The 22,058-nt window shown below is 45.3% G+C and overlaps 1 protein-coding gene across 4 annotated transcripts in view; it reads right to left on the reverse strand.

Annotated features, from left to right (window-relative positions):
- Positions 1-1,084: 1,084 nt before the first annotated feature.
- EFCAB5 (EF-hand calcium binding domain 5) overlaps positions 1,085-22,058 on the reverse strand; it is a 52,647-nt gene continuing 31,673 nt past the window's right edge. For all 4 annotated transcript variants that reach the window (XM_061605336.1, XM_061605333.1, XM_061605334.1 and 1 more), the window contains 13 exons: positions 20,974-21,054; positions 20,647-20,739; positions 17,923-18,137; positions 16,566-16,722; positions 13,769-14,058; positions 12,272-12,444; positions 10,766-10,994; positions 10,415-10,567; positions 7,935-8,041; positions 6,033-6,286; positions 4,737-4,969; positions 3,351-3,447; positions 1,085-1,955 (listed from right to left, as the gene is read on the reverse strand). In XM_061605336.1, coding sequence (XP_061461320.1) covers positions 1,729-1,955; positions 3,351-3,447; positions 4,737-4,969; positions 6,033-6,286; positions 7,935-8,041; positions 10,415-10,567; positions 10,766-10,994; positions 12,272-12,444; positions 13,769-14,058; positions 16,566-16,722; positions 17,923-18,137; positions 20,647-20,739; positions 20,974-21,054 — 2,309 coding nt within the window. In that variant the 3' untranslated portion in view covers positions 1,085-1,728. The remainder of the gene's footprint in view (positions 1,956-3,350; positions 3,448-4,736; positions 4,970-6,032; positions 6,287-7,934; positions 8,042-10,414; positions 10,568-10,765; positions 10,995-12,271; positions 12,445-13,768; positions 14,059-16,565; positions 16,723-17,922; positions 18,138-20,646; positions 20,740-20,973; positions 21,055-22,058) is intronic.

The following is a 22,058-nucleotide window of genomic DNA, read 5'->3' on the forward strand; positions in this document are numbered from 1 at the left end:
TGTTAATAATCACTAGTCCTAGATATGGTCTTATGTCTTCTTTTTAACTTTTTTAAAAACTCCTTTTTCTTCATGAGGACAAGTAACACTGCACATGCCTGAAGTTGCTCTGGCCTTAGGTTTTTAAAAAGGACCCCTCTTTTTATCTTCATATAGAAGAAATTTCCACATAGGCTCAGCAAAAAAATTGAGTCGGGTAACTTTTTGTTGAAAGACGGTGAAGAAACTTTTTCAGCCCGAGGGCCGCATTGCCTTGTGGGCAACCTTCTAGGGGGCCACCTGCTAGCAGCAGCCAGGACAAGTGGCAAAAAGTGCAATAGACGTGACCGCAGTGCATGGTGGTCTGCTACATTCTGGCCATGCAAAAGCCGCGGGAGTCTCCTCTCCATCCAGGGAAGCAAAAGGCGTTACCTTCAACAAATTTGTGCTTCATCCAACAACAAACATAATATGCTTCTTGCTTCAGAAATACTGTTTTTACCCACATGCAAATTTAACTCACAGAACAATCAACTGATTGAATCATGGGTTTCAGTCATCGATTTTAAGATTTCTGGGTTGCAAGCCTAATACATTTTGCTCACTGTGCCTTGTTTTGGACCTCACAGTGAGATTCATGAGGAAGCAAGAACCAACACAGGACCGCCACTGTCCATGGTGGTATATGGATTCATTTGGATGTCTATCAATGTGCCCCCAAAGTAGTCCATCGCCTTGTCTGTCACACAGCATTTAAAGATGCGCCATGCAGGGATAAACAGGCACCCCCCTCTTTTTTTTTTCATTAGAAAAAGCTATTTGTATTCTTGCAGAATTGCCTGTGAGCACATGCAGAGGTGACAAAGACCTTTTGGTATCAGCATTTTGCTAAGGACACTGTTCCCAGGGAGCATAATTGCAAAGTACTTGAAATGTCTCCCCCTTCCTTCCACCCCACCCCCTGCCCTGCCCCCTCCAGATATTCACTTGCTGTTATTGAAGCATCAGATAATCAGAGGAATCACAAATTGTAATAACACTGTAATCAATTTATCAGGGAACGTTAAAAGCAACCTATAATATAAAATTACAAAATATTTGGTAGATATGCCATTGTTTTTTGTCAGCTGGAGAATGGGAAAAAAACTTTTAATTTCCCCAAATTTTATTTAAAAAAGATTCTACTGAAAGATAAATTATTGCAAAGATGAAATCTTGCATCAGAACACTGAAGTGTGTCATCATCTCAGGCTCTAGCCAATCAAAAAGCTCCCTGTTGCCTTAAAATGAGAGTGTAGGTGTGTTTCCCCCCCCCCAGAAGAAATGAAACACAAACTCTCCATCATATCAAGCTTAAAATGACTTCTAAAAAGCCACTTCAGAAAGCAGAGCTTTGGTAAATAAATAGTTTAATTCCGATGCTCTTCTCTCCTTCTGTCTGCTGTTCTTTTTAATCATTTGTGAACCATGTAAAGAGGTACCATTGCAATTCCTCTTCCCTTTAATCCCCTCCTTTCTACTGTCAGGATTAAATGGAAGTTGGCAGCAATCCACCTGGTCCCTTAAGGTCACCATATCCCACCTTTTTTATCAGAACATCTACCTCTGAACATTTGTAAAGACGCTGTCATGAAGTATAATTTCACCTTTTAAATCACTCGCACACACTAAGTGAGAGCTGCTATCAATAAGGGAGGGAGGAGGAGAGAGACATTTAAACATCAAATATTTGCTTTAAACATAACAAGTTTAAACTGAAGAAACAGCTAAATTTTGGGTTGTGTTCGCTGAAATCTGGGATGACCTAATCGACCGAGACAGGGTGGGAGTGATTAGAACTGAAGATGATGTTCCCATACTCGGGCGATGCTGAAGTTTCTTTGCCAGCTCTATTAATGACAGACAGGTGTTCACCCAGTTGTAGAGATACTCCACAGGAGCTGAGCCAAACTTCCACACAGCTTTTCTGTGTGTACCTATTTAAAAACCAAAAACAAAAAGTGCTAGTTAGCCTACATATTCCAGGTCCTCTGTTGCACAATTCAGCGAAGATATCTGGTGTCACGTGCTATTCCATTTGTGGAGATCACCACTGAAATTTATCAACAGTGTTCACACAGCTGTACTTCAAAGATTGCACCTTACAACTAGGATGTCTCACTTAACAGTGCTTTTCTGGGGCATAAAGGACTGCTGTGGGAAGGGATGGTTCCTAAGACCTGTTGGTGCATGCACAAAAGCTGGTACGTGGACATTCAGATGGCAGCTAGTGAGTTCCTCATCAGTAAGTCCTTTGGAGTGGATAATTGTCAGGTCTCTCCTGTGATTTATGGTTGCACATTGAATCAACTCTTGAGTTATATATTAATGTCCGTATAGACAGAATACCGACTGGAAATTTGACTTTTCCCCTCAACAGGGGTAGAGTTTGCATCTCAGGCTATTCCTAATGTACAGTTGCAAAGAATCCTGGGAACTATAGTGTACCCCTCACAGAGCTACAATTCCCAGCACCCTTAACAAACTTCAGTTCCCAGGATTCTTTGGGGGAAGTCATGTCCTTTAATGCAGCCCACTAGCAAGTAGCAAAGCCAGGCTGGGAGAAAAATCGTTTTAATGGGAAATAAAGGGAATGCTGTCATCCACATTTGAAATTCAGAACAAAGTTAGCCATATGGATAATAGGTGTAAAGAATACAGAGGGCAAAGGATACGTTATGCAGTGGCTTACGTGTGAATTAGAAACTGTGCTTTCCTGTTATGTTCTGTCTGTGCGGCCTCTTCTATCTGCTACCCTCTTGTCCAAACCAAGCATAGTTAATTTATGGAATTCACTGCCACAAGATGTAGTGGTGACGGTCACTAGCTTAGATAGACTTAAAAGGAGATTAAACAAATTCATGGAAGATAAGACTACCAATGACTGCTAGTCACCATGGCTGTGTTCTTTATCTTCTCTGTGAAGAAGCCGAGTGCCTCTGAATACTGGCTGCTGGTGAACAACAGTGGGAGAGAGCTACGGGCCGTCATGTCCTGCTTGCAGGCTTCCCTTTGGGACTCCTGGCTGCCCAGGGTGGGGGACAAGATGCTGGGCTACAATTGTCTTTGGTCTGCTCTGCTGCGGTTCTAACGTCCTTATGCTGTTCTCATCATGTCACCAGGCTTATGCAGGCAATTGAGAAGACATCTTTCTGCCATCATTAGCTAATGATATCTGATTTTAAAATTTTATATGGTTTTAATCATGTACAGTATTTATATATGTTGTAAACCGCTTTGATTTTTTTATGAATAGCCGTATATAACTATTTTTATAAACAAATAAATACAATTAGACAGTTCTGCAGTTATGTAAAACATTGTGTAATTACCAAGGAGGCAGCTATACAGAGTCTCTGGTCGAATCTCCACATAGGCAGCAGTGGGATCAAAGTAGCAAATGTTTTCAATAAGTTCTCCATCCATTTTCTGTGGTGCAAAGAACAAAAGCATTAGAAGATTATAAGAAAATCATGAACAATTGGGATATCTAGGCTAGTCTGAAAATGCTAACAGGATGCAAAGGAGAAGGGAAGCTGCTGTGTCAAGTCTGGGGGGGCTGGAAGATGTAAGAAAAGAAAGGACAGTTTCTTCTGGGTTTTGGGGTTTTTTTTGTAGCCACAAGATCAACAGTGCCATTTCCAAATAGTTAGGAGTTGTGTCCATGTCAATTTTATTCCCAATAAAATTTCCAGAGGCTTGCAGTAGTTGAGTTAGGCTGCGATCTAACACATACTTATCTGGAAGTAAGTCTCACTGAACCCAATGGAGCTTACTTCTGAGTAGTTATGTATCAGATTGCAGTCTTAGTCTCTTATAGCAAAAATAGTAAAGAATGTAGTTAAATGCTAGCTAATTTATCAATTTAATCAAATGCATCTGATTAAATAGATTCTGGGTTCACAAAAACAGTATGCCATAATAAAATGGTTAGTCTTTAAGGTGCTCAAAGACACACTTGTTTTTACTCTCAAGAAAGGTCCAAGTCATGCCTCATGCAGCAAACCACTCAGAACTGACATTCTTGCAGATCTTAACAAACCTGTCCAACAAAACTAAGGTTGCACTCATGGACTAGTGATGGTAGGGGAGCTGATTTCATACAGTGGCACAGCCTTCACCAAGCCAGTGCCCTCTGGATGTTTTGGACTGCAAGCACCAGGCTGGCAAAGGCTGCAACAGTTCCTAGTTTGAGATTATGAAAAACAGAAAAGAGAAGGAAACTGGGGAAGGACAGTTGGTAGTTACCCCCCCACTTCAGAACTCCCTGCCCTTGGAGATTCATCAGATTTCAGGCCTGGGCATTTTTCAGAAGTGTTCTAAGATCTTATGGTTTGAGCACAGAAAACAAGAAAAATGTACATGCAGATGCGGGGAGTATAATATCTTACTTGACATTCGTAGACTTGGGTCCTTCTTGTGAACCTCTGCAGCTAGAACCAGACACATTTTCACCCAGTTTCCTCCTCCCCCCAGATTCCTGTTTAAGAACCTAAGAAGAGCCTGCTGGATGAGGCCAGTGGCCCATCTAGTTCAGCATCCAGTTCTCACAGCGGCCAACCAGAATCCTATGGGAAGGAGCATGCTCTTTAGCTTTTCATTCCTTCCTCTTCCACTAATTAACCTCGCCCAGTAATAATCCAAAGGCGCATAATCTTTTCTGGGAGCAAAACTACTTTCCCCCCCCCCCAATTAATGCTTTTTTTTCAGTTTCTCACCTGTATGCAACAATTCCAGTCCTCAACCTCCTGTGTACCAGCCCACTGAGGGTACAAAATCAGCAGTACACACTTCAGTATTGTATGCACGAGGGCCGGAGGCTGTTCAAAGCACCTTATTTCGCCGAAGGAAAACCAAGGGTCGAGATTCCAGATGCAGTTCTGCAAGTCCTGAAGCATGAATCGGTAGAAGAGGACTCCCCCACGCCGCCAGTCCCCAACATACTCTGCCTCTGGGATGACAAGCCAAATAGTTGAAGAATTATTTGTTTCTGAGTCTTCTAGTGCAACCTTTAAGTCCATGTATATATGCATTAATTTACATTTGTTATATGCAGTGATTTACATTTGTTTTCTTATACTGATATCCTGCCTTTCTTCTCACATGATGGAATCCAGAGCAGTGTGCATGTTGTTCCCAGGTGGTCTCTCTCATCTAGGCACTGAGAAGACACAGACCTGCTTAACATCAGCAAGATGGTGGCCTCATGTGCCTTGAGACTATACTCTGGGAAACAAAGCAAAGATTCTCCTGAGGAAACTGCTCCCTTTTGTTGAAACATAGGGTTCCTCCAAATGACCTGTTTATTGAGCATTCATTCTAATTTGCTTGCATGTGAGGTTATACAGTGTCCAGTGTTTACTGAGCGTTTGTTTAGATTTGTTTGCAGGGAAGTTATACAATAAGCTTTCATCCAGAATTCATCCTGATTTGCTTACCTGGTGTTGATACATCTTAACCTTAGTAATTTGTTCCTACTTCACTTTTCAGTGCATTTCTGTATCACTTTCTTAACTGCAGGAAGTCTGCTATATTTTTTTTTAAAAAGTGGATTTGTAGCACTAGGACAACAGAGTGCTTTAATCCACTTTAATTGTGCAAACCAGTGGTAAAAGATGTTGTAGAGTAAAAAAGGGGGTTCTGAGCATGTGCAGAGTGCATTTTTTGCCATTAAGTAACCACAGCTTGTCTCTATGCATCTGAGATTATCAAACAGGGCTTCCAGGTCTTAGAGGATTAACTTTTCTGGTAGCCTCTTTTTAGAAATTAACTAAAGCAGTTTTTGGTGGTGGTGGCGGCCCAACCATAAAGTAGATCTATAACCTGGAAGTTTTATTTCAAGATTCTTAATCCCCAAGTTTCAGCCAGCTATAACGTATTATCTCTAGGGCTGTCTGGCTTTCTATCCCTCCTGCTTCTTTTAATATGCTTAGGAGACTAACATGAATACCCTGAATCTCTTCAACCACCAGCAGCACTAGCAGAACTATTCTGCTGCCTAAGGTGCACAGTACCCAAGACGTAGAGTGGATCTTTCTCTCCAGAATCTTCTTTCAGTATCTCACAAGTGGCAGCTTGCATTATCTTGAGCATCTTCTGCAGGTCCTTGTGCTCAAAAGATGGCAGCCTTTGGTGGTTTCCAAGGTTGAGGTCAAGCACCACAATGGCCTGGCCCATTTGATTTCTCAGTGGAACGGCAATATGATGCTCTTCATACACATACATGGTAACCACTTCAGAACAGTCTATGCACTTGAACAGGTAATCTCTACAATTAAAGAGAAGACTAATGACAATATCACAGACTCTGTGTTTGCATCCTGAAGCAACAAAAACATAAGATGCCCCAATGGGAAGCCCACGACCCCAACCTGAGTGCAACAGCACTCTCCCCAGCAGCTCTTATTCAGAGGCATCCTCCCTGTGACAGCAGAGGCAAAACATAGCAATTGTGTTTAGTAGCCATAGATAACCTTACCCGCCTCCATGAATTTGTCTAATCCCCTTTCACAGCCATCCAAGTTGGTGACCATCATTGCATCATGTGGGAGTGAATTCCAGAGTGTGATCTTTTGACTTTCCTGCCCCTTACAACATTCAGCTTCACTGGATGGCCCCATTGGGTTCTACTGTTATGAAATAACTCTTCCCTACTCACCTTCTCCATACCATACACAATTTTATGCACTTCAATCCTGTCACCTTTTTTCCTAATTTAAAAAAACCCAAATGTTACTCAACCCCCTTGATAATTTTGGTTTCCCTGTTGTGAACCTTTCCCAGCTCTGCAATGACCTTTGCCCCAGCCAACCTGCTGCTGAGGAGGCAGCTGCTTGAGAAACACAAGCCCACTAGAGTATGCAAAGCTTGTTGCATGGCATTCTGGAGCCTGGCCGGTGCAGAAAGGAGACCCCCAGCCTAACTCCCCCTGCTGGCGTGGGACCACAATCTTCTTTGGGCTTGGTCAGCAGCGCTAGGCTGCGAGGCAAGAACTGCTGAATTTAACAAAAAGCAGAGAGCTCTAAAGGAATGCAGGCAGCTCTTTGGCTAAGTGCATCCTCTTTGGAAAGCTGCATTGAACAGATAAGCCTGTAGGGTTTGGAGAGAGAAGGAAATTAAGAAGACATGATAAAGACTGAAGCAGCAACATGGAGTACTTTGGAAGACAAGTATGTTGCCTCCAGAAAACCAGCCACGTGCTCTTAGCCTCCAGACCTTCCTTACTTCAAAGGAGACTTGGAGCAGCTCTGCTGAAGTCCAGACAACTCCACAGCAACTGTTGTTGAGTAATTACTGTATCCTGTTACTAAGCACAGGATGTGGAAGCCCCTATGGAAATCAGCTGACTCTGTCACTGTAGCTGTGAGCCAGTGGGGAAGCCCTAAACACGAAAGCGCAACTTCCCCAGCGCCAGTTATGAATGGAGACACAGCCCTATGCCCATGTAGAGTTGCACCTGACAACATGAGCAACAGCAGGACCTAGATGGCAGCCAGTGTGTTTATTAGCAGGCCACAATCCTTAGAGAGCCACTGTGGTGTAGTGGTTAAGGACTACGACCTGGGAGACCAGTGTTCGAATCCCCACACAGCCATGAAGCTCCCTGGGTGACCTTGGGCCAGTCACTGCCTCTCAGCCTCATGAAAACCCTCTTCATAGGGTCGCCATAAGTTGGAATCGACTTAAAGACAGTACGCTCACACACACAATCCAGATTCTGCTAACATTAACCTAAATGTATGTCATTGCTTGGTGAAGGGGGGTGTTTCCCCAATATTGTGGCTGGGGAGGGAATGCTTACACCTCCTTGCGTGCTGTGTTCCTGAGGACAATCGCTATCACACACATGCAACTTTTACAAGCTTGCATTCTACCTGCTAGTCACATCATTAATGTCATTAGACTCTTAAACTCACCTGAAGATGTTATCTTTTCTGCTGAGCACAGGACCTGGAGGGGGCTGGATCTCCACCTGCCCTTTCAGATCCGAAGCCATTACTTTACGCAAGGTGTAGTCATGCATCTTGAAAAGAGAAAGGGGAAAGAGCTTGCCAAGAGGAAAAAAACACCACAATAGATGGGTAAACATTTTGGACTGTATTAAACCAAGTCCTACTTGGAGTAGTCCTAATTTGAATTTAAGGGGTGGGTCTACTCTGAGTAGGACCAGCATCAAATACCACGCTTTGGGAGGGGAGGAAGACTAAAAAAAATTGAGGGACAATGCAAGTTTTTGGCAGGTGAGTCATACGAAGCTGCCTCTTACCAGGTCAGACTGTTTGCCTTTCCAGCCCAGTCCTGTCTACTCTGACTGGCAGCAGCTCTCTGGGGTCTCAAGTGGACAGAAGGCCTCTTTCCCATCGCTTGCTACTTGTTCCTTTTAATGGAAGGTGCCAGGGACCAGATCTGGAGCTTCCCGCAGACATGCAGAGCATGTGCTCTGCTGCTAAGCTACGATGACACTGACTGGGCCGCAGCGCACAGCCTGCTTATTCTTATTCCATAAATGTTCTTAATTCACGAGACTGCACACTGCAAATTAAATCAAATAAGATCCCACCCCCCAAACTCTAGTTAGTGACACATTTTTAGTAACCAGCTGCTGAGTGATAGTGTTGTGTTGCTTTTCCCTTCTGTTTCCCTGGCTCTTCCCCACCCCACCCCACTCCAGGTGTTGTCTGGAATTAGAAGCATTAAATGGACTTCATGTTTAGCCTATAGCGAATATACCTACACCTATTGCTGCTGGCATGAGTGACAGGAGTGAAAGTCGAATACTGCCTTGTGGAAACATCTCATTTCACTCTTTCACGTAAAGGTGTTGAGCAAGACTGGAAAACCGGGTCTGACGGGTTGTCATCCTAAACATTGGGAGGAGCACCAGGTTGGGAAAGGCTAAGGCAGACTAATGTCAAAAGGTGGATCATCTTGGCACCAAAGTATGCCTCTTGCAAAGTAGGAACTTGCCTTTAAAGAAGAGTCAAGTAATGCACCAGCGCCTCCTGCTGGTTGTTCAAGGAAGAACGGCAGAGAGCCTTTGCATCAGCTCTGCCTTTTTCCTTTCTTTTTGCATGATACTTTCGGTAGGGATCATAGAACACAAATGAATACGTTTGTTGTTCCTCTTTTAAAGTTTTCAGGAGAAGTGCATATACGGCTGCGAAAGAGGTCATAAAGACTAATGGCCACGTTTCATACTGCAGACAGGAATGGGAACAGGCCAAATGAAATTCCTTTTACCAGAGCAACTGTTCCAAGACGCAGAGTCAGTAGGATGGTCTAGTGAGCTGAGGGACTGGGGCTGAAACCCCTCCTCACCCACTGAGTCGCTGGGGGTTCTTCAGCGAGTTGCTGCCTCTCAGCCTCTGTTCCCCCACATCTGTAAAATGACGTGAATGGCCTATTTCACCGAGTGGTCTTGAGGCTAATCGAGGTGTTTACTAAAGGCACTGCATAGCAAAGAAGAAATGTGTGTTCATCTATAGTAGAACTGGGGGATCTGTTGCTCTCCAGATGTTGCTGGGGCTCCCAACTCCCAGCAGCCCCTGCAACCAGCATAGCCAATGGGAGCGGAGAGTCCAGCAACATCTGGATTCTGGGAGGAGCACTGATTAACCATCCATGATCCATAGTTCACTGTGTTAAACCAAACTCCACCCAAGGGTCAGAAGCTGATGACTTCGGTCTAAGCTATGTCCACTTTGGCATCACAGTGATCTATCCTGTCTTTGAAAAGACCACAGAATGGACAGGATAACAGAGTTTACTTTCTGGTTTATGTTTTCTTGGTCTCCCTTCTTGGACAGTCTCCCACCTTGATTATTCTGTACCCTGCACATAAGACCTGGGGAGACAAATGTGCATGGTGGGGGGAACAGAGCTGTCAGACCTTTCTCGGGCAGGTCTCCAGTGCCTTTTACAGCCCCTTGACAGGCAGAAATGTAGCCGTTGAAGCTTTTGCCTCCCAAGTTATCAAAGCCATGGGGAAATCTTTACCTGCTAAATATCTGCCTATCAGGCAGTTGTTATGAGGCACCAGAGCCCTGCCAGAAAAATATTGGCAACTGGTGGGGGGAGTGAGATTAAGGATGTACAACTTGTTAAAAGGTTTGGGAATGGCTGTAGCTCAGTGGTAGGGCATTTGCTTTGAGCGCAAAAGGTCCCAGGATCAGTCCTCAGCATCTCCAGGTAGGCCTAAGAATGTCTGCAAATCTGGAGAGCCGCTGCCAGTCAGTGTAGACAACAGTGAGCTATATGGACCAATAGTCTGACCTGGTATGAAGCAGCTTCCTAAAAGGAAAAAAAAATGCAAAAATATGAACAGAACCCCCTACCCCACCACACTTTTGTGTTTTTCCTAAGTGTCCACATACTTTTGTAACTGCTAGCTGTTTACCCTGCTCTCGCCAGGCTCCATAAAGTATGCAGTGATGGTGTGGAGATGCCCCACGCGGGCGGAGACCCATCCCACAGCAGTGATGATCACCTGCATGATGCTTTCCTTGGTGCGGATGTGGTGGTAGGCTATGCTGAATGAGTTTGCAATCGCCTGGGAAAGAACAAACCTCACAATTAATTTGGAAATAATGCAGCATTCCAAAGCATGGAACATTAGCAACACTAAGCATATCAAGACGGGCTCTTGAAGCTGCGGACTTCCAAAAGCAACACCCCTGCAACCAGTCACACTCCCAAGGGGGCTGGACAATGTTGCCAGGTCTTCACACAGCTTTCTTGTGGCCCCCACCTGATAGAAACGGATTTCGTGGGGTACAAAGATGGTCTTCTCATTCTTGTCCCGGAGTGTGTCCAGTCCAAGAACGCCAAAGACTCGCCTTCGGATATCCTCAAGCGGCAGCACCAAGAAGGAGCCCTTCCTCTCATCTGGGAGGCGGTCCTCGTTCCAAAAGTGGATGTTCCCATGCAGCTGAACTCTGGGGACGTGGACTGGCTTGTCATCTAATGCTGCTGCAAAGCTAAGAGAAAAGGACAAACAGGGAGGAGGAAGAGGCTTTGAGGAACCAAGCGTCTAGGTAGAAAACGTCACGGCAGCAGCTGGCATGGAGAGGAATGCTCCCTACATTCTCATCACTGGAAAGAGCAACCTGCTGAACAAAACATGTCTCGTGTCATGTCAGAAGGGGACATAAGGAACCCTTCACTAAGAGTGCTAAAGCCATTGCCTTCATATTCTAATCTTACCACATAAACGGAGAGTAAATTTACACCTCCATTTTGCTGCTGCGGCCTTCTGTTTCTCTCCTTTGAATTTAACAAGGGGGCCTTCCCCTCGTCAGACGAAATGAATCTCGCTGCTGTCTGAAGCCGTCCTTTCTCTGGGAAGGTTACCCAGCGTGGTTGGTCTCTTCTGCATTGACCCCCATTTGTGTTTATTGAGTGAAGACTAGGGATGGCTGAATCGGTCAGTTTCCAGTTTCTCTCACTTCTGCATTTTTCCAATCTTGTTAAGTTGTCCACATTTCCACTTCAGTTTGTGATTTTTTTTTTTTAAAAGTATCCTTATGAGAATTCATCAGCATATTATAATATACATTGTGTATGCAATTTTGCCTAACATGCACGTCTGTCAGCAATTTCCCCTAATATAATGCATTTTGGATGTAATTATCACTCATATATACATTGTTATGTGCAGCTTACCCCAATGTGTGCATTTTGTATGCGTTGCACTTGGCTGGGGAACTGCACTGCAAAATTCAGAGAAGTGCAAACTTAAAAAGAAAGCTCCGTTTTGTTTTGCGTATTGCTTTTGGAAGTGTGAAATAGGGTAGGTTTGCCTTTAAATGTGAACAGAACTAAATTTCTCCTCCATCCCTAATGGGAAAGTTTGAAGAAGTTTGCCCCACTTTCTCATTTATGGTTTTTGAAGGAGACTGGACAGGGAGTCTCTTTGCTCTCTCTGACATCGCAGGAGGCAAGCGGCTTCTGTTTTGCTTTTATGCAGCTAATGATGTTTATGTTATGCAATACTAGGTTCTGTCACTAGGTGGCACTATATGGCTATTAAAGAACTTTATATTCCTGAATGCTGAGTTCAGATTTTCTTAAAAACCCAATTTTCTCATACAGAGATTCTACATGATAAAAACACAAAACCAGAAATGTATGCTATGCCAGTCACAGAAAGTCACCCATTCTGAACGTGCAATCTTTCCCATACAGAGTGCCATTTTTGTCCAGGAACCAAAACATCCCCCAGGGAAAGGAAACAGCTCTGTGGGTGTTGTCTTACCTGACCCCTTTCATATCCATGAAAAGTGATCGGTTTAGGACACACGGAACATCATCTTCTGTGCAAGCTACATAGTGGAGGAGAATATCTCCTCGCTCTGGGGAAGCGAGGTTATACTCCAAAAGGGCGATGTATGCACTGATCTTCTTGCAGTCTCCATGGTTATCTGCGTCCTGGAGACAAAAGGCAGATGCCTTAGCCAATGGCCCTTATACACAAGCCACAGGCTTCTGGATGTCCCTCGTTTACTTGGAACCTCATTCTCCACACCCGTGTGCCTATCCATTTGAAACCATTTCACAGGCATACAGACCCCATTGCTTTTTTGTGGGATTAACGTATGTGCAAGTTTGAGGTCCTGACAACCATGGAAACCAGCAGGCAAATGGCCCTTGGGGACCATCTCACAATTTCATAGAAGCTGTAAGAGTTAGAGAGGGCTGCCTGTCATGATCGCTCTTAATCTAGCAGCCATCTGAATATGGAATTGGAGGTTTTAGGGGCACCAGATGGGGAGCCAGGTCAGATTCGGGGCTCAGACTACGGAACATAGAGACACCATTGCACCTGAGGCTGCTGGCAGGAGCTCCAGAGGAACTTCCCATACCATTAGGCCCTGTGGGGCCAGAGCCAGGACCCTCAGAGGTGCCTTCCCCTGTGGAACCAGATGTCTCCCACTGCACATCTCCAGTTTGATGATGCCAGAAGTGCACTAGCAGGGAGGCTATGGAACAGGAGGAGTACCTGTTTTCAGGCTAGAGGGTTGGCACTTTAAGGCTGTGAAGTTCTATACAAGGGGGTGGAGCCTGGACAAGGTAGTCTGGAGACACAGGCATAAAAGGCCTCAGTCTGCTCCTAACCCTTGTTGGAGCGAGTTGCTCACTCAGAGCTATCCATGGTCTAGCAACCTTTGACACATTCTCCATGGGATCAGACATCAGACACACTGCCCTTGTAGGCCATCTGGTGCCAATACTCTGCGCTAGCACATCCCCAATACATGGCTCTCCAGTCTCTGCTCAAGGACCTCCAGCAAGGAGTTTGCCTCACACATGAGAATGTCCTTGCTGGATCAGACCAAGATCCATCCATCCCCGCCAGATGCATCTCGAATCTTGCAAGTGGAATACATTTCTTGTTCCCCAGCATCTGGTTATGTAAGTCAATTGATAGCTAATTGGAACATGGTTTTCTACCATGGCTGATTTAGTCACTGATTAACCTCTCCTCCATGAATGCATCTAATCTTGTTTCCCAAACTGAAAAGCCCCACAGCACACTAGCATTTCCAGGTAGAGAAAGGGCAGTGGCTCTGTGGCAGAGCACCTGCTTTGCATTAAGAAGGCCCCAGGCTCAATCCCTGGTATCTCCAGGCAGGGCTGGGAGAGGACCTTGTCTGAAACCCTGGAGAGCCACGGCCCTTCATTGTAAATGGCACCGAGCTAGACAGCTCAGTCTGATGATACAAGGCAGCTTGCTATGTTCCTAAACACCAACCCGACAAAGAGCCTTGAAGACAGCGTCGTACACCGGTTCGATGCGCCCTCCGTTGGTCAGGGCTGAGTTCTCGATTGCAAGCAGCCATTTCCGCCGTGCGCTGCCTCGCAGCCGCTCTGTGTGGGTCCGCTCCACCGTCATCATGAGAAACTCCACGACGTTATCCAGGACTTCATCTTCGTTGCCAGTGAGCTCAGAGACCACCAGCTCGATGTAGGTTTGGAAGTCTCTTTGGGATAACTTCACAATCCCGCTGGGATGCCACTGGGGTATGGGGAGCTGTAGCTTGGCTACATGGGCAAGAAGAAAATGAAGGCCAGGTCAGGCAGGCAGGAGAGCAACCAACCCCACATGCTTTACAAGCGCAGTCCCAGGTGAGAGGCACATCTTTCCCCTAATCCCAGTCTTCACACCAGTGTCCTTCAGCTGTCAAGGAGAAATACGTCCGATAGTTTTTGTGAGCAGATGCTTGCTCTCCTTTGTTCATTTATTTGTTCATTATGAAAAATGTATACCCTGCACTTCACTCATATTGTTAGGATGACTACAACAATGGCCAGCTACATCTTGTGGCCATCGTTCCTTCCCTCCAAATTTGGTTCACACAATATGGGGTTTATTGTTATGTGCCTCCAAGTTGATTACGATTTATGGCGACCTTATGAATCAGTGACCGCCAATAGCGTCTGTTATAAACCACCCTGTTCAGACCTTGTAAGCTCAGGTTGTGGCTTCCTTTACGGAATCAATCCGTCTCTTATTTGGTCTTCCTCTTTTTCTACTCCTGTTTTTCCCAGTGTTATTGTCTTTTCTAGTGAATTGGGGTCTATTGGGGGGGTTATATCTTATTTTGAGGCCTTGGAAAATAGCCATAGATTTCAATATTCCTGTTTTGATAGGTTGTTGGGCACAATTTGATCCGCGAGTTTACTTTTACAAAAAAAAGAGGGAATCTTAATATCTCACATTTCACAAATTTGGGAGGCACTGTAACTCAGTGACAAGAGCACCCTCTTTGCATGCAGAGGGTCCGGGATTCAGTCCACACATCTCCAGTTAAAGCACCTCAGAAAGCCAGAGAGGGAAAGGCCCTTTCCTGCCTGAGACCTTGGAAAGTCTTTGCTAGTTAGAGTAGAAACCCTGAGCTGGATAATTCAATAGTCTGACCCAATAGCAGCTTGATATGTTCATCAGCAGGTAAGATCCTAATATATTTTTGCACAGAAGAGGGAGCTCTTGTACAGTTTTTAAAAGCTATCCTTTTAAAAAAAGTTCCCTAATATTTAATAGCAACAGGAAGAGCAGAAAAAGAGATAATAAAAATAAACATCTCATTATTCCCTCTTTCCACCTGCGCTCTTCTACTTTGAAAATTTCTGGTCTTCAGATTTTGAGTTCATGCACAAAGGTAATTTGCGGGGATCCTAGCAATGGAAAGACACACTTTCAGGAGTTCTGTGTGTCAAGTGAACAGGTGATCAATACAGAATAAATGGAAGTGTGAAATCTGTTGTTAATGGCATACGTTTGTGATCAATATTTATAATGGGGTTAAAGGGCAAGATGATAAGGGGGAAAAAACTTTTAGGAGAACAAAGTATTTGACCAACATAAAAGGCCTCTTCAAAGACTCAAGGAAGCTCTTGTCACTTGTGTGGGAGGGGAGGCCTAAAGGGCCGGATCAGGGCAACTCTCCTGTTTCTGTGCCTCTTGGGGTAAAGGGCAGCTGAACACACCTGTCCGTCACAATATCACATGGCATGCAAAAGTCTCTCAGCTTCAGGATTTGCTAGACTTATCTGATAGCTAATTATCCCATTTAAGTCAATATCACTGGACAAAACATCATATTTCCTCATCATCAGCTGTCTCGTATCCATTGCAAGGAGCTTTCTGATGAGGATTGATCTGTTTTGTCAGTTTACATCCCATTGTCCTTTCCCAAAGAAAGCTCAAGGTGTTCGACAATACCAAAACAACAGTTGTAAAATCTGTAACAAAAATAGAGCAGAATTTCTGTTAAACCCACACTGAACACAATTCAAGAGCTGATCTGATCAAATGTCTGCCTAGCTGAATAAAAATCTTACAAGTGTCAGGCTCTGGCAGAACTCCCTGGGGAATGAGTTCTACAACTGAGGTGTCACAGTTGTGAAGACTCTGCCCAGCTCAGCGTTCATGGCAGGGGTCGCTTCTGATAGAGACCTGTTTATTGAGCCTTCATCATTCGTTTGCACAAAGTTTGTGGGGAGGTTAGACACCGCCAGCTATTTATTGATTTGTTCTGATTTGTTTGCGGGAAGGTTATCCTACGCGTTCTGGTACATTTTCCCATTACTTTCCTAATTGCAAAAAGTGTGACTTTTTATTTTTGAAAGTGGGTATTTTTGCACAAGAGAGTCAAATCCACTCTAATTGTCCAATCTGAATTTCCATTCTGAGACTGAATCTCTCCCACAAAATAGCAACCGTCTTGAAGTAGCCTTAGTCGTTTTGTTTTCTGACTAGACAGCGGAGAGCACGCTCTCCCTGGCAGACTTTAAAGGCAGTTCATATAGATAAAGAAGTTGCTCCTCCAGTTCAGCCTTTCACTGCATAGACTATACACACCGTACATTCAAAGCACCTGCCTTCCCTCAAAGAGTGCTGGGAACTGTAGTTTGTTAAGGGTGTTGGGAACTGTAGTCCTTTAAAGTGCCACAAGACTCTTTGTTGTTTTTGCTGCAAGGGCAACTGACAAAGAAGATGGCTACTTTTTGAGTTGGTTCAGTGAGGTAGCAAAGAGTCTTTCCCTTACCTTTGTTCAAAGCCTCTTCCTCCATCCCTTCCTTAAAGGTCGACAGAACAGCATCCACCTCCTCCATGTCTAAGAACCCAGAGCATTCATTATCCCACTTCTCAAAGAGTGCAGCCAAAAGGAGTTGTTGCCGGACCAAGAATGAATTGTGGTGGATCTGAGGGAGAAAGGAGGCCGATGGACGGGAACCCAGATCACCAGTTGCAGTGGTTCATGGGCACAAGCTCAGCACTAACAGCAGAAATAACAAACGCACAAAGCTTGGTTGTTTTTAAAAGAAAGTTGATACCTGCATTGGATCTGAATTGATTTTACCTAAGTGTTGTTTTAAATTTGGGGCGCGTATATGACACAGGCACAACTGTTTTTAAAAACTGTTTTTATATATGTAGTTATTCTACATATGCATTGTTAATTGCTTTGGGATGCCTTACGAGAAGCAGAATTAAAATGGAGATGGGTGGATTGGGGTGGGCTGAGCTCAGGTAATATATGACTTAGGGCAAGGATTGGCGACCTGCAGCCCTTCAGGTGGTGCTGGACTCCGACTCCCATCATCCCTAACCATTTGCCCTGCCAGCTTGGGCTGATGGGAGCTGGAGTCCAACACCCTCTGGAGGGCCACGTGCTGCCCATTCCTGGCTTATGGATTTGCATAAAGGTACTTACAGAAACAAAAAACCCACCCCTCCCCAGCCCCACAGAAACATAATGAGAGGGAGTTTTGTTTTGCTGTACAGATTTTCACCAAACTTCACATGGGTAATGTGTGTTCAGGAGCTTCTGTGAACAAGAAGCTGAGAAAAAGTTTTGGAAAATGATTTTGCTGTTTGGAAAATGATTTTGCTGGGACTGGGATACCTGAAAGATTGTCTCACCCCTTATATACCCAGTTGATCACTGGGCTCTGCAGGTGAGGGCCTCCTGCAGATACCATCTTATCAGGAGGTCTGTTCCTCACAACATAGGAAATGGACCTTTCATGTAGTGGCACCTTCCCTTTGGAATTCCCTCCCCTTAAATATTAGACAGGTGCCATCTGTTATCTTTTCAGTGCCTGCTGAAGACCTTCCTCTTTCAACAAGCCTTTTAAGTAGAGACTGCACAGAGACTAAGTAGAGACTCTACAACCCAGTCTACGTCTCTGTTGGAATTTGTTTCTTAAGATGTTTTTAAAACTTTTAAAAATGTTTTTAAAGATGTTTTGTTTCAATATGTATTAAAGATGTTTTGTTGTAATATATGTTAAAGTTCTGTTTTTATGATGTTATAGAGTGTTTTTAGTGCTTTTGTTTGCCGTCCTGGGCTCCTACTGGAAGAAAGGGTGGGATATAAATCGAATAAATGATAAATGTACTCTTTCCAGCTGAGTGATCTTTTCTTTCTCCGTCTGCACGTAACCTTCCTTCACAAACGCCACAAGCCTTTTCAGGTTTGGCAGAGATGTTTCTTCACCAACAAAGGTCTCCATGAGCTGCACAAACTGTGGCAGGTTGAGGGATGTCTTATCAAAGGTACTTGTGGAAAAAGGAGGTCCACGGGCCTGGAGTTCTATCATATTCATGCGCAGGTCTAGAAGTGAAGGGGGAAATGTGTTTTTTTAAAAAGCATGCTGTGCAAGAGTGCAATGCTCATTTGAAGCTGTGGGTGTTCTGGGACCTTGACAAGTGAAGATGAATGAGGGGAGGAATCTATGGCCCCCTCCAGGTGCAATAATGATGTATTAGTGGTGGATTTATACGAGACCGTCCACACATCACTCTACTTTATTAGTTGTCCTGCAGTGCTTCTCCAGTGTTATTGCATCGATCGTTAATCGCTTGGAGACCTTCGGGTATCAAGTGACTAATAAATCTAATGAATTGTTGTTGCTATTGATGAATGGAGGGGTGCTCTTGTGCTATGGCACAACCAAAGTGAGACAACCCCCCGCCCCCAAACAACCCGGAACAATCATGGCATTAAATGTGACAGGATTTCAGCAGGAAGTGACAGGGCATGCACTGATTGGAAATGAATCAGTAAGTCTGCCCTGCATCATTTGCAAGCGGAGACAGGGTTGGAAGCCGGATCACATATAACCACCCAGTGCCATCACGAGTCATCATGAATGCCCAATAAAAAGGACGTTTGGTTGTGTGCAGAGAGGGGAGGATTCCAAGGGGGCATTTTGGTGTGTTAGCTGCTTTGCAATCCCTGTGCTGTTGTCCCACTGCAACAGTTCAGTTACTCCGGGCAGAGCAGGGTAGAAACGTGTTGTCTCCTGTCTCGCCAGACACTCCATCATGTGAGACTATAAACCAGTAACTTTGCAGGCCAAGCACTATGTCAAAGTAATCTTCCCCTGTACTGCTCACAGCTGTCATTTTGTAACCCACCAAAAGTCACTGAGAAGATCTACAAGTATGTGAAGGGGGTGGGGAGTCTATTTTGCAGCTGGGGGAGGAAAACTGGGGGCAACAGGGCAATCATTATTCTCCCCTCAACATGGCCTCAGTGGCCACCTACTGTTCTGATGCTCAGTCCTTGACGCTAGGTTTTTACCAAAGAACGCCCTCAATACTGTTTTTCCTATAGTTGTGCTTGTCTTAGGCAAGGGGTCTCGTCTGCTAGGGGTGCGTGATTGTCCGGCTTTTGGGGAAACAAGAGAGATGGGGAAGAATGGGGCACTTCTGTTACAAGTGCGAACAGGTCCTTCTAGAACGTAGGTGGGCAAAGGTTTTGGCTTGAAGGCCATTTTCAGAGTATCTTCTTTCTTTCTTACATTTACATTCAGCCTTTCCTCAAAGGAGCTCAAGGTGGGGTACATGGTTCTCCCCTCCTGAATTCCTCTTCACAACAACCCTGTGAGGTAGGTTATAGAAACTATAGAGTGAGCACTGGGGCAAAGTTGCCTCCTGTTTGAGTTCCTGTGCACTTACCCCTTTCCTCAGCCTGCTCAGTGGCTGGCCACTTCTAGTCAGCCCTCAGAAACTGAAGGCCAGTCTCCTAGCTGCCTCCAGAAGAAAGGACTTCTCCACACAGCACATGGTCACACTACAAGGGGTAGTAATGGCTACCAGCGCGGATGCCTTTGAAACAAAATTTGACAAATGCATGGAGGAGAAAGTGATCGGCAGCTACTGGCCACAGTGGCTACTTTTCTCCGTCCGCTGTTGGCAGGTGCTATGCCTCTGCATCCCAGTCCCTGAGAATCGCAGGCAGGGAGCGTTGCTGTTGTGCTCAGTTCCTGCCTGTGGGCTTCTCATAAGGGGCATCTGGCTGGCCGCCCTGAGGACAGGATGCTGGACTGGATGCCCACCCCCCTCTGGCCTAGTCCAGGTGCTGGGTTCGTTTGAACCAGGCAAGGCCGTGGGCATGACTTCTTTTGAGGCATCTGGGCTCCTTGGCAAGGGTGGCACTGGACCTGTAGCCAAGGCAGATGCTCTCCTTGCTCTCCCTGCCACGAATCCTCCGTAACCACGCCCAGGGCTCCAAACAGACCCAAGCTGCTTTTCCTTGCCTCTGTGGCTATGTGAGCTGCCAGGGTCAGCTGGCGGGGGAGGTGTCTGAGGATGACACCCTTTTATGGGCTAGGCAGAGCCCCTAGGCCACAGTCTGCCCACCCGTTCCAGGAGGTGGTGCGCAATTAGGCTTGAGACCCCAATCCTAACCCTCACACACACATCACGAGTAAGTCCAACTGAATTTGGCAGGAGTTACTTCTGAGTAAACCCATAGCATTTTGCTCCACGTTAGATAAAGGCTCCTCCTGCTAAGTTATGCCAAGGAGGTGCCTGATAAGTGCTTCCCATGAAAGCGGACACTGCTCTTTCCAAACCACAGACTGCCCTGGCTGTCTCCTTCCAGTGGCTCCTTCCAGTGTTACTCTTTCCACTCACAAGGGTGCAGCGAGAAGCAACTGCAGAAGGACTGGCCTCTGGGTTTGCTCTTGCCTCAACCAGATTGCCTCAAGAGACCCAGGAGGCCATGCCCACCTCGGAAGCAAAGTCCTTTTCATCACTACGGGGACATTCCTGTGAATGAACAGATGTGTAACCTGAAGCAGATTGCTTTATGGTGTTCTAATAAAACACTGCACCTGGAAACCTGGTGTTTTCGTTGTTCCAGTCCTCCCGGATTTCCTTGCCATAGTCGGTATACTTGAAGGACAGATCAGCCGTCTGAAGGTCACCTGGGAGGTAGGGGAGAAGCACAAAACAGACTGCTCAAGAGGCAGCGCTTCAGTCCTAGGACGAGTGGCGGCTGGCGGCTGAAGCCCCTAGGACAGCTCCTTGAAAGTTTGGAGTAAAACACAGAGTGGATTCCGCTGCCCCACTGATATGGAGCCACCAGCCACTACTGTCTAGGACAGTTACCTGCAAACTACAGACCCTGGATATTGAACAATGCTGATGGCTGCAATCACCTGGCCACATCTTCCCGTATATCATCTGAGGTGCATTTTCAGACATCTCGCTGCCTTGTCCAATGGGTGATGACAGTAGATCTGAAAAACAGGAGGAGGAGATGATGACAATGTTTGTGAATAGGAAAGGATGGACAGCCACAAGGTCTAACCAAAAAGCAGAAGCCAAGCTACTTTAGCTTTCAACATACATGCCTGGCAGTTCTAACTAAGAGGTCAGTGGCTGCACTGATGTGTGTTACTCTAGGCATATGCCCAGCATAGCGGAGTATATTTTCTTCTCACTTTCTAGCATTTCTGAGCTGTTTCAGGAAAGGGATGGGGCCAGGTTCCCAGCATCTTAATTTCTTCCCCTCTCTTTAGGGTTTCAAATAGCTTTCAGTTCGGCTTTCATAGCCTCCTGTCTCGGGCTCCTGTTTGAAAATATGAGCATTTCTGAGCTCCCAAACTCCAATGTCCCTTGCCTCCTGGGATTTGCCACACGTTTGCCCCCTACCCGGATCTATCACAGCTTGGATCCATTTGCCCTGAAGCTTGATGAGCCCCAGCAAGGTGGCATGGCAAACCTTCTGTGGCAGCGTGTGGCACCTATCTGGGAGCAGCAGGGAAAGGTCAATGAGACCAGCAGTGTGAATACTCCAGCTTAGGAAGTGTTTAGCAGCCCTCCGGGAAGCCCAGCAACAGGTTTTCCCTGACCAAGACATGCTCTTCTAAATAAATGAAAGGCATGAGTCATGATCACTCTGCTGGAAACCTAAAAGGAAATGATCACAAGTGATTCTTGCTATCTGATATTGCAATCTGCCACCTTCAGGGCCCTAGTTTAATCTAGCTAATCATTATTAAAGCCTTCGTCCCTAGCTAGTGATTCCAAGTTTCTTTTCGCTTGTAATATTTTGGAGCAAACAGGAGCCTCAAAGTTGCTTTGAGCTGCCCTGGTGTGTGATGAAACACTTTTTTATATATGTTTTTTTTTATTTACAGCATTTACACTCCACCTTTCCTAGTTTGAAGTGCCCCAGAAGGCTTGGATTAAAAACACCTAAAAAGTTTTTAAAAAAACACAAAATAGGCATGAGTCAGTG

The sequence above is a fragment of the Rhineura floridana genome, chromosome 21 (genome assembly GCF_030035675.1).
Source record: "Rhineura floridana isolate rRhiFlo1 chromosome 21, rRhiFlo1.hap2, whole genome shotgun sequence".
Taxonomy (NCBI): domain Eukaryota; kingdom Metazoa; phylum Chordata; class Lepidosauria; order Squamata; family Rhineuridae; genus Rhineura; species Rhineura floridana.